This window comes from Camellia sinensis, chromosome 5 (genome assembly GCF_055761805.1).
Source record: "Camellia sinensis isolate YWXY chromosome 5, ASM5576180v1, whole genome shotgun sequence".
Taxonomy (NCBI): domain Eukaryota; kingdom Viridiplantae; phylum Streptophyta; class Magnoliopsida; order Ericales; family Theaceae; genus Camellia; species Camellia sinensis.
In genome coordinates, this window is record NC_138965.1 from 156,281,484 (window position 1) to 156,293,574 (window position 12,091).

Below are 12,091 nucleotides of genomic sequence, written 5' to 3' on the forward strand. Positions count from 1 at the left end.
ACTCCAACCCTAGTAGGAAATTTAACAAGAGTAAAAAACAAAAGCAAAAGCTATATATATAGCTAGCACACTGCTATATATATATGATAGGCATAACATGAGGAGGATCAGTGGTGGTGGTGAGGAGGTGGTGGTTTGTGAGGTTCTGGAGGGCCTGGTGGTGGCGCTTTGGGTCCCGGAGGAGGGTCGCCATGATGAGGCGGTGGTGGCTCGTGATGAGGAGGACCTGGATGAGGCGCGTGCGGTGGTGGTGGGTGGTGGGGATCAGATGGTGGTGGATTGTGCATCTTCTTCTTTGCTTTTTTCTCGCGTTTTAATAACAATGACGGTAGGGTTGTGGTGGTGGTGTGGCCAAACGTAACAAGTGAGTTTGTGTACTTATAGAGTGTGGGCTAGCTAAAATAATAATAATAAGAATTTGCCATGGGCTAAAGTTATTTTCAAAACTGCTAGTCAAAACCATGCATTATGTTTTGGTAGGTCTACCTAAAATTCAAAAGAATTATCCATAGATAATACATGGTGGTGAATTGGCAACTGTTCAATGCCAAGTGCATGGCTCTAATTTAATATAGTGATAGACACAATATTTTATTTTGAAAATGTTAAATATAAACAGACTTTTTATACATTTTTTAACCATTAAATATAAAGGTATGTTTAGTGATAAAAATAATTATTAAAAATCATTTATGTATAAGATTAGTCTTTTATTTTTTGAGCTTCAAAATTTAGACTCAAAATGGCTGTTTTGTCCCTTTGGGGCTTACCATGGATTCCGTTTTGATGATTTAAACTGTTTATTTTGTCAGACACTTCATACATTTTGTCTACAAAAGAAAAAGAAAAAAATTGATCCAATAATTATAACTTGTTCAATTTGCAATATTTTTCACAAAAAAAAAATGGAATAAATTATGCATTTTTTTATTACAAAAATAATAAATTGAATAAGTTATAGTTTTCAGATCAACTTCAATTTTTTTTTTTTTTTTTTTTTTTTATTTATGAATGAAATACACAAAATATTCAATAAAATAAATGGTTCTAATCATTGAAATAGAACCTATAATGTGTCCCATGGACCCAAACAACCCTCTCTAATTCAGGTTTTGAACCGAAGGAATCCTGCTCCATTATTTTTTTTGTAGCTTTTTTCATGATCTAAGGATGATGTTCCCACTGCCAATGCCAATAAGCCTTAAGCCCGAAGAATTCGAAAATGGTTTAAAACCACCATAAAGTCATTTTAATTAGGGTAAATTATAAATATACCCTCTAAGATTTACTTAAAGTATAGATTGTTTCTTGTGGTTTCGAAAATTACAAATATCCTTTTGTCAGAATTTTTTATTTAACATAATTAACTAAAAAAATGAAATTCATAATTGCTCTCTAATACAATAATAAAATTACCTAAATTATTAATTGAAACATATTTATAATATTATTAAAAATTGTTAATTGACTTCATGATTTATTAATAAAAGGGACAATTTGTTACGAAATTAGAAACCTCAAATGATAGAATGTAATTTTTAAAATCACAGAGAATGATTTGTATTTTAATCAAATTTCAGGAGATGTATTTTTAATTTGCCTTTTTAACTATTGTGTTAGAAGTAACTAGTAGCCACACTATATAAGGATCAAATCAACAAAATCCCAAAATGTCTCTTAAAGTCTTAATCCTTGGCTTGATTTAGAAAAAGTTTAGTTGCACAGAAAAAACTAAATATAGAATGCACAAATGTGAGATAAAAAATATTCGCATTTGTATTGTGAAGATTTACAATGTGAATATTTTTTATTTTACATTTGTATATTCCATATTTAGTTATTTCCGTATACATAACTGATTTGATTTATCATATGGTGACATGTTTACTTAATATTGAAGGAATATAAAACTATATTAATTGCAACTTTTTTTTGCTTTTACTAATGTATATAACTACAATCATATGAAAGTATCAAATTACAGAAATTTTAAAATTAATGGCACTTTGCATTCTATAATTATTAAGTTTCTCTCCCTCGCTTTCTCTATTAATGGCACTTTGCATTCTATAATTATTAAGTTTTTTTTTTCCATCTCTCATTTTTGGGATCTTATAATTAAGTTAAATTGTATTTTGGCCTATCAATTTAAAAGTTACACTTTGTATCCTATAACATCCTAAGAGTTGCACTTTGTCCCGAGTGAAATAAAAAATTTAATTTTTTAAAGTTAAAAGGCTACAAAGTGCAACTATTACAAAACTACATAATTCAAAATAATTTTTATTTGGATGCTCGGCATAAATTTAATTTTGATTTTTTTTCTCAATTGTAGTACACTCTCAAAACTTTTTAGGCTATTATGATAATTTATCTTGATGCGACTAAAATACTCATAAATTTTAAATTTACGTTTCCTAATTACATTTATCCCCGTATCATTATCTTATTTATCACTTGTCACCCGTCTGCTCATTATCCATTGCCATTGTTCTTGTCCACCACAAACTCATCAGGCCATCATCACCAACAATTAGAAACCAAAATTCACTTGGACAATCATCGTCATTGTTGTTGTCATTGCTGTGTCCATCTTTATGTCTCTTTCATCTTCTGTTGTCCGTGTGTTGCCCCTTGTTCTTCTATGTCTGCTTGGAAGTCCATAATAAAAAATGTTAGAAATTTTAAAAGTTCTACTAAAATTTTTATCAAATATCCCACATGAATGTGAGGCTCACATAGTGTGAATTTCACACCTATGTGAGACATATTTGATAAAAATTTTAGTAAAACTTTTAAGATTTTTAGCATTACTCGTCCATAATTGCTATTGGATGCTTCAAATTTTCATCATCCACGGCCTGCCGACATATGTTTCAAAATCCTAGACAATTAAATCTAAATGTCTATTTTAATCACCATTTTTATGCCAACTTCTTTTACTATTCAAGCACTAAAAATTAACATGTCTTAAAAAATAAGTTGTGTAAAATTATATTACCCAATGTGATTTAAAAGTGAAAAATAAAATACTTGAATCTAATTATCTGAAGAGTTAGCTGTTTAATTCAATGTTACATGCTTCAATATATTTATTATTTTTATGTTAAAAGTGTTAGTTTTATTCATAAATAATGCAATTTTATGTTAATGCTACATGCCACATGCTACAATATATTTACTATTTTATGTTAAAAATGCAATTTTATTTACAGAAGTAAAATCTATCTGTCTTAAATTTGTAAGTTGTGTTAAATTATAATACCCAATGTAATTTTAAACAGCACCATTTTCATACTGGTTTGGATATGCATGAGTTTGGATTTAAGTGGCACCACGTGTCACTAGGTGTTGTCAACAATCATGATATATTTCATGAAAATCTAGATAGGTGTTGGAATGATACGGTGTAAAATTATGAACAATTCAATATTTTCAGGGCTAAATTAGATAAAAAATAGTTTACCAATTTATTTATTTATTTTTTTTTGTATTTCCACGGCTACCCTTATATACGGTTGAATATGGGTCAGGTTAGTGTCACATTGTGTTAGTGGCGACTTAAAAAAAAAAACAGTTGTTAGTAGTATCAATTTAAAACCTAAATTTAATATATTTATTGTCAATCATTATTGTCCAAAACTCAAATCATTGATGTCTTGTCCGTTCTCTTTAACACTACAAGAAAAAATACATCTGTCGATTAAATTTTTAGTCGCTAAAAGTCGATTTTTAAGTTTCCCCAACTAAATTTTTTAGTCGCCGGTTTGGTCGCTGGAAAACGGTCGGGAAAGGTATTAGCGACTAAAAGGGGAACGGAAGCAGAGATGAAGAATACAAAGGAACGGAAGCAGAGATGAAGAATGCAGAGAATTGAAATGAGCACAAAATAAAGTAAAAACACTTACAATTATTTTACAAATATTGCAGTTGTAGTAGATTGCTTCAAAATACATGTTTAAACAAAAGCAGATTGACTAGTTGACTAGGTGTTGGTTCTCACTCAGTTCTCACACAGAACTTTTCAGTTTTGAAACCAACTCTGATTACAAATGACTTAACCATTACAATTTATATAAACAAAATTAACTATGCAACATGTGACTTGTAGTTGATCAAGAGAGCTGCTGGCAGTACATGGACAAAAGCAGGCTGTCGGATGCTTTCGGCTGATTGACAAAAGTTGAAGCAACTTTTGGCAAATTGATTGAGTGATGAACAGCAAAAGTGAATAGTGACATTTTACTATTCATTACTTTCGGTGGAAACATGTTAATAAAGGAATCAATATAAATACAAATTGGCAGCTTTTCTCAAAAGAGGATTGATTGAAACTAATTTGTATCTATATGGAATCCAATGTAGGGCTGATTGACTAGGCATATGGGTCCTGAACATCTTGAAACTCGAGGCCATATGGGTTTTGAGTAGTTGAACCAGTGGTTGAACCTTCAGAAAAATGTGAACTGTCTGAACCTTCTTCTGAATTGTGGTTAGCTGAATTGTTGTTATCCGAATTATCTGAATCTGACTGGGCTTCAACCTGATCAACAAGCAGACGGGCCATCTTGAGAAGATCAACTCTGGATGACTTGGGTTTAACCTTGGGCTTAGCAGGAGTTGAAGATTTAACCTTGGACTTTGCTTTAGCAGATGTGGGCTTTGCTTTATCCTTTGATTTGGGCTGAGTAGAGCTGGGCTTAACAGTTATGGATTGAATCTTTAATTTGGATAACTTGGGCTTGGAAGAACTTGAAGTTGGGCTTCCAAGATTAACAGTAGGAAGTGGGCTTCCTTGGGTAATTGAAGCAGTTGGGTTCTGTTGAGCTTTAACCATGGTAGGTGTAGGAGCATGAATGTTAATAGGGAACTCAGTTTAAACAAGTTCAACAATGCGGAGAATTTTGTAATTATCCCACAATTTAACCGAATGAATCCTTTGAATCACATCATCAGAGATGCCATAATGCCATTTAAACATCCAAGGGATCTTATATTTGGATATAAAAATGAGCAGTTTAGGGAATTTCTTCTGTTGTGAAGTGAATGAGAAAACAGTTGAAAAATAGTTAGCCTGTTCCAGCACAATAGTTGCGAAGATATCTGAAATGACGCCATAATGAGTCCACTATCGCAGAAACCAAGTAGGAAATTCAGATTTAAACTTTTGATCAAACTGAATGAACTAGGAATGACTAAAGGTTTCAGTCTGATATAGAAATATTTTGAACCAGGCATCAATATAGTCATAATAACTATACTGAATAGAGTTATTAGGTAATTCTCGAAGCTGATAAGGAGAACCCAATTCAGCCAGAGAAATAATGTTATGAATATAAAGGGAATGGTAAACAACTTTATTAGTGTAAATTCGATTATAAATAGGTTTAATCACAATGGATTGATGGTTGAACAAAATGTCTTTATAGAAGGTGATTGTTTTCTCTGGATGCATGGGAACAAAATGCCATCCAGGAGGAAAATATGATTTAACCAGGTCATTAATAGATTGATTCTTTGGGTGACTAGGTTCTTTGAAGAATAAGTTAGTAGTGGTTGATTTAACATATTCACAACGGGCAGTTTTAATCGAATTAGAAGGGTATAGAATAACTGCTTGGCTGGATGAAGCAAAGGGATCAGTAGCCAAAGCAGATGTATAACTAGGTTTAGGAATATTACCAAGAACTTGGTAACAGTTAATCATTTCAATAGGATGGTATTGGGTTACTAGCTCCAAAGGAGGAGGAACAATGTGTTGACCAGATGAGACCAGGGCTTTGGAAGGAGACCTGGGATGAGACATCTGTTTAATAAAAACAAAGGTTAGCAACAAAGATTAATAATCACTTAGGAGATCTAAGTAGGTTTGATGATAATCCAAACAGTTGTAATAATCAGCAAGTAAATGGCGACGAGCTTGGATTTGGTGGTAGTAATATACTGAGGACGTTTAGTAGTAGGCTTGGCTAATTTTAGTCGAGCAATACGGTAAGCAGTTTGGTGTATCAATGTATTGTAATAGGTAATTTGGGTTTTATGGTAAGAGATAAAAGGAGTGGCCATCGCTATCCTCCCTGTAAAAATTTTCGGATAAGAAAATCAGGAATATAATTTTGACAACCAGAGATATATTCAATATCAAATTCAAAAATACTTAATATAGATTGCCAACGGACAAAAATTTGCTTTCTAGCAAGATTTTGAACATCTTTTTCTAAAACATATTTAGCAGATTTGCAATCAACACGAAGTAAAAACTTTTGATTTAAAATATCATCTTGAAATTTACTAATACATAAAACAGTAAATAAAATTTCTTTTTTAATAGTACTATAATTTAATTGTGCTTTATTCCAGACACCAGAATGATAACAAACAATTTGTTCAGATGATTGAGGAGTGACTTTCTGAAGAAGAATGCCACCATAACTAATATCAGAAGCATTAGTTTGAATAATTTTGAAGGAATTTTCAGTAGGAATACCAAGACAAGGAAGAGACTTAACATATTGTTTGACTTGTTTAACAATAGAAGTATGAGTAGAAGACCAAGGAGGAGGATTGTCTTTTAACCGATCAAACAAGGGTTGACAAGTTTTCCTAAGGTCTTTGCAAAATTCAGCAATGTAATTGAGTGAACCTAAAAACCGTTGTAATTGGGTTTTATCTAAAATTTCATCAGGAAACTTAGACGCAAACTTAATGGAGCGACTAATAAGTAAAATTGTATTTTGATGAATATCATATCCTAAAAAACGGACTTTAGTTTGGAACAATTTAATCTTAGGAGCAGATATAACTAGACCATGACTTTTAATAGTGTAGAAGAATGCAATTAAATGTTTCTAGTGCGCACTAATGGATTTGGAAAAGATTAATGTGTCATCTATATAGACAATAGAAAAATGACTAAATGGGTTAAAAATATCATTCATTATAATTTGGAATTCACTAGGAGCATTTTTTAAGCCAAATGACATTACATTCCATTCATAATGACCAAAGGGTGTAGTAAAAGTAATTTTATATCTATCTTTAGGGTGAATTTGAATTTGCCAAAAATCACTTTTTAAATCAAATTTACTAAAAATAACAGCTTGACTAAGTCTTTTAGTCAAATCTTTTTTATTAGGAATTGGATAACGGATCCAGTCTAAAACTTTATTTAATGGTTTATAATTGATAACTAGGCGAGGGACACCTCGTTCTAATTCAGCATTTTCATTAACATAAAAAGCAGGACAAGATCATGGTAATTTACTTGGACTAATTATTCTATTTTTTAATAATTCATTAATTTCTTTTTTACACATTTCAAGTAATTCATGATTCATTTGAATAGGTCTAGATTTAGTAGGGATTTGTCGTTCATGAAAATTCTTAATATATGGTAATGTAACTACATACTTTTTCCTATGTCAAAATGTAGTAGGTAAAGTAGAGCAAACAGTTGTTTCTAATTTTAATTTAAAATCATTAATTTGGGAAATAAGAACTGGATCAGTTAATTGTTGATCAATTTTCTTATAATTCATTTCTTCTTTAAGAAAACGTAATTGGCGTGTTAATCGATTAATAGTTTGAGAAATAGAACAATCTTTTAATTAATTTAATTTTAACATTTTAGGTGGTGATAAAAATTTAAAAGTAACAGGTTGTCTTAAAATATGAGTAGTTATTCCTTCACTAGATGTAGTAAATGGATATAATAAATATATAAATGGTGTGCCTAAAATAATTTTATCAGTCATATTTCGAACTAAAACAAATGAAGTTTTAAAGCAAACATTATTTTGACAAATATGAACTTTAGGTAATATATATTTAATATACATTTTACTACCATTAGCAGAAGTGAACTTTTCATGACATTTTTCATAATATTTAGTAGGGAGTAGTCCTTCTTGAATGCAATTAAGATCGGCACCAGTATCAATTAAAGCAATAACATCTAATTTAAAATTATTAATAACAATTTTAACTTTGGAATACCATTTTTGAATATGAATTTTATTAATAAGATTTAATCTGTTATCTTCAAGATTAGAATGGTGTGATCGATTATCAAACAAAAGATTTTTAGGATTAGTATGATCAGAATCATGATCAGATGCACGAGGAGATTCATTATTATTGTCTTGGAAATTTTCTAATCTTTTATTAAGTTTTAACGTAATAATTTCATCTTCTAATGATTTATCTTTAGTTTGCAAATCTTTAATAGTTTGTTTAATTTGATTAATTTCATGTTATAGATCTTGTAATGTAATCTCTTTTTGTTTATTTTTAAATCTTTCTAAAGTTTTAGATAGACTAATAATAGGTTTATCAAACTTAGGTTTTTGATCCAGATTTTTTAATAAAAATTTAAGTTTATCAGTATATTTTTGTTTTAATTTTGGATCTTCTAATCGACTAATTAGTTCAATAAGAGCAGATTCTTCTTGATTTTGTTTAGTAAGGACAGTGATTTGTTTAACTGGTTTACAACAAATATCATTACATTCTAATTTAATATTATTTTCAGAATCTTCACTGGGTGAATGGTAATCAGATGAAGTATTAGGATTATCAGAAGAGGAATTACTAACAGATTGATTTAATTGAAAGATTTCATATAATTGGTTTTTTGATGCATCTGTAATTTGGAGTTGATTAACTTTATCTTTTAATTTTTGTTTTTCTTTACATTTATTAGAATAATGACCTTTTTTACCACAATTATAACAAGTAATATCTTTAGTAAATTTAGATTTTGGATGTAATTTTTTGTAATATTTCTTTTCGGGTTTAGTGTAGAATTTATCATTTGATTTAGAAGGTGAATAATTCTTTTTGTATTTATTAGAATATTTGTAAGATGATTTATGTTTATGTTTGTGTGACTTCCTACGAGAGGGTACAACAGGAGGTAAACCACATTATTCACAAAAATTACCTAATTCGTATTTAGCCTTATGTTTATCTTTAGTAGCTTTTTGACTAAGTTTAAGATCAATACACAACTGTTAAGCCCAACTCTACTCAGGCCAAATCAAAGGATAAAGCAAAGCCCACATCTGCTAAAGCAAAGTCTAAAGGATAAAGCAAAGCCCACATTTGCTAAAGCAAAGTCTAAAGGATAAAGCAAAGCCCACATCTGCTAAAGCAAAGTCTAAGGTTAAATCTCCAACTCCTACTAAGCCCAAGGTTAAACCCAAGTCATCCAGAGATGAGCTTTTCAAGATGGCCCGTCTGCTTGTTGATCAGGCTGAAGCCCAGTCAGATTCAGATAATTCGGATAACAACAATTCTATTAAATGTCGAACTATGGTATAGATTAATGTGTTAATACCATCAGGGTGATAATAACCAATAGTTTCATCAAAAATAGGTAAATCATTTTCATCTTTTTGATCAGCATGTATAATAGATTCTCTTTGATCTTCAGTAAGGTATTTTTTCCACTAAGATTTGAGCATACCAGTAAAACCAGAAGTGATTAAAGAAACAATTTCACGTTGAGAGTTTTTAGTTGTCAAAAAGCAAGTCTTTACCGACCAAAACTTTGGTCGCCAATAGTCAATTATATTTTTTAAAATTATACATTTACCGACTAATGTTTTAGTCGCCAATACTCAAGGAATTGGCGACTAAACAGATTTAGTTGCCAAAAGCTCATTCCGAAAAAAAAAAAAAAATTACACCCTACTCTTGTGGAGATTTGAACCACCAACCTCCCACACCATAAACTTTCTATGGCATTAATAGATCAGATAGATTAATAGCTTTATACACATTGTGAGACAGATTAATGACTCATTTTCACTTTATATTTTACATACGGAAGACTTTCACAAAGGATTAGACTTTTATCAAGTTTATATTTTAATTTGAGAGAATTTAAAGAGTTCGTAAAGTTGATTATAAGTTCCGTTTCAATATTCATTTTGTAGGATCCTCCGTATATGTCATTTATGTAAGAATTTTTCCTAAATATGGCTTAATGTGACTTATGTATGATTATACTAGATTCATCTCATTAAGTAAGATACATGTACATCAATTAGACGCTGACTAATCATTGATGAATACACCTATATATACATAATGTATAGAAGACTAATGAAGATAATGCCAATGCATTGAATGTGATAGATTCATTATGAATGAATCTTAAAGATGCATTATGTATCTATTATGAATATATAAGATACATTAATCTATCTAATGAATTCATTAATATAGAAGATGCATTATGTATCATGAATGTATAAGATATTTTAATCTATTTAATGAAATTCATTGAATGAATGGATTCTTTGATGGGAAGAATACTAGTATAAATAGTGTAAGGTCCCAAACCACACTCCATCAAAAAAACTCAAGTTATCACCACAAGAAGGCTCTCATCGACTAGAGAGAGAGAAGTGGTTTGAAGATCTTAGACAAGTAAAGAACTTAAAGATCAAGACCTTCTATTCAAGGTTTCTTTTTCTTACAAGAGGATTTCATATTATCATGAATCAAAGTATGTATTCACTTATTTTGTATAGTAGAAATTCATATAGTTTTCATGTATAGAATTGAATCCTTAATGGTTTTTAGTTTATGTTTCGCAAAGTTTTCTATCAATTGGTATCAGAGCCATGGTTCTCAATTCTGATGCATGAAATGTACAAGTATGAATTTCATTTTATGATGATTTTTGTATAACAAGTGCAAAACCTTGATTTACACTTGTCCAATTTAATTTTTATTTTTGGCCAATCTTTTATTCTATTGATATTAAAATAAAAATTGAAAATTATTGAACAAGTGGTAATTAAGATAATGTTTTATGTACTTATAATGTTTTGTTACACACCTTATGAGTTGAAACATTGTTGATCAGCCCAACGGAGGTTCAACACTATGTATGTTTGAACAACTGAGATGATTAGTATAATAAATATAGCAATAAGTTTTTCTGCCCAACGGTGATAAACTTCTCACGTGCTTTAATTAATAAAATAAAATAAGAGACATTGAGTTTTTCTGCCCAACGGTGACAAACTCGTTACAGTCTTAATGATTATTTTATTTTATTTTATGTTGTTTATTTTCATTAGTCATCTCATTTACTTTTATGAATTGTTAAAATATATTGTTATTCGGCCCAACGGAGAAATACCTTGATTTCGTATCTAACTAATTATGTTTTATAGTTAGATATATTTAACTTGTGGTGTTATTTTTATGAGATATGAAAAGTAGTTTTCTTGATTATATTATGTGTTTGCAGCATTGAATCCTACTGCAATTAATATTTACTTGTCTAGTATTGAAGCTTTGAGTGGAACTAATTTTAAGAAATAGAAGGAACAAATTGGAATTGTTTTGGGAATTATGGATTTAGACTATGCATTAAGAGAACCAGCTCCTACAAAGCCTAATGATACAAGTTCTAAGGAATACATGGCTTTATATGAAAAATGGGAACGCTCTAATCGCTTAAGTCTAATGATTATGAAAGGCTCAATTACGTCTGCAATTCAAGGAGCAATTCCTGTTTCTGAAAGTGCAGTGAGCTATATGAAATCTATTGAAGAACAATTCATTGGAACTTCCAAATCCCTTGCTAGTACTCTCATGATTAAAATGATGACAATGAAATATGATGGTTTGAGTGGTGTTCGTGAACATATCTTAAAGATGAATGACATGGCCTCTCAATTAAAGGGAATGGATATGGAAATTTCTGAAGGTTTTCTTGTTCATTTCATTATGACTTCACTTCCTGCGCAATTTGATCCTTTTAAGATCAATTATAATACGCAGAAAGATAAGTAGAAGATAAGTGAGTTAATTGCCATGTGTGTTCAAGAAGAAGAGAGGCTTAAAGCTGAAAAGCTTGATCTGACTCACCTTACCACTTTGGGTCCAACCAAGAAGATTTTCAAGAAAGGAAAAAGTAAGAAGAAGAAGAATGCAAATGATGAAACTCACAAGGCTAATGAAGAAAATAAGATTGATGCCATTTCTGTCGAAAGAAAGGTCACATAAGAAAAGACTGTCCAGGTTTTAAAAGTTGGTTGGACAAGAAAGGTAACACTCAATGCTTTGTGTC

At 30.4% G+C, this 12,091-nt stretch overlaps 1 protein-coding gene across 1 annotated transcript; it reads left to right on the forward strand.

The window, feature by feature from the left end:
• Positions 1 to 11,370: 11,370 nt before the first annotated feature.
• Positions 11,371 to 11,814, forward strand: LOC145791806 (uncharacterized). The gene has a single exon (XM_082872247.1). The coding sequence runs from the start codon at positions 11,371 to 11,373 to the stop codon at positions 11,812 to 11,814; it is 444 nt and encodes a 147-aa protein (XP_082728373.1).
• The last annotated feature ends 277 nt before the right edge of the window (positions 11,815 to 12,091 follow it).

Coding starts and splice junctions, on each gene's coding strand:
- LOC145791806 (XM_082872247.1), top strand. CDS start 11,371: ATGGATTTAGACTATGCATTAAGAGAACCAGCTCCTACAAAGCCTAAT.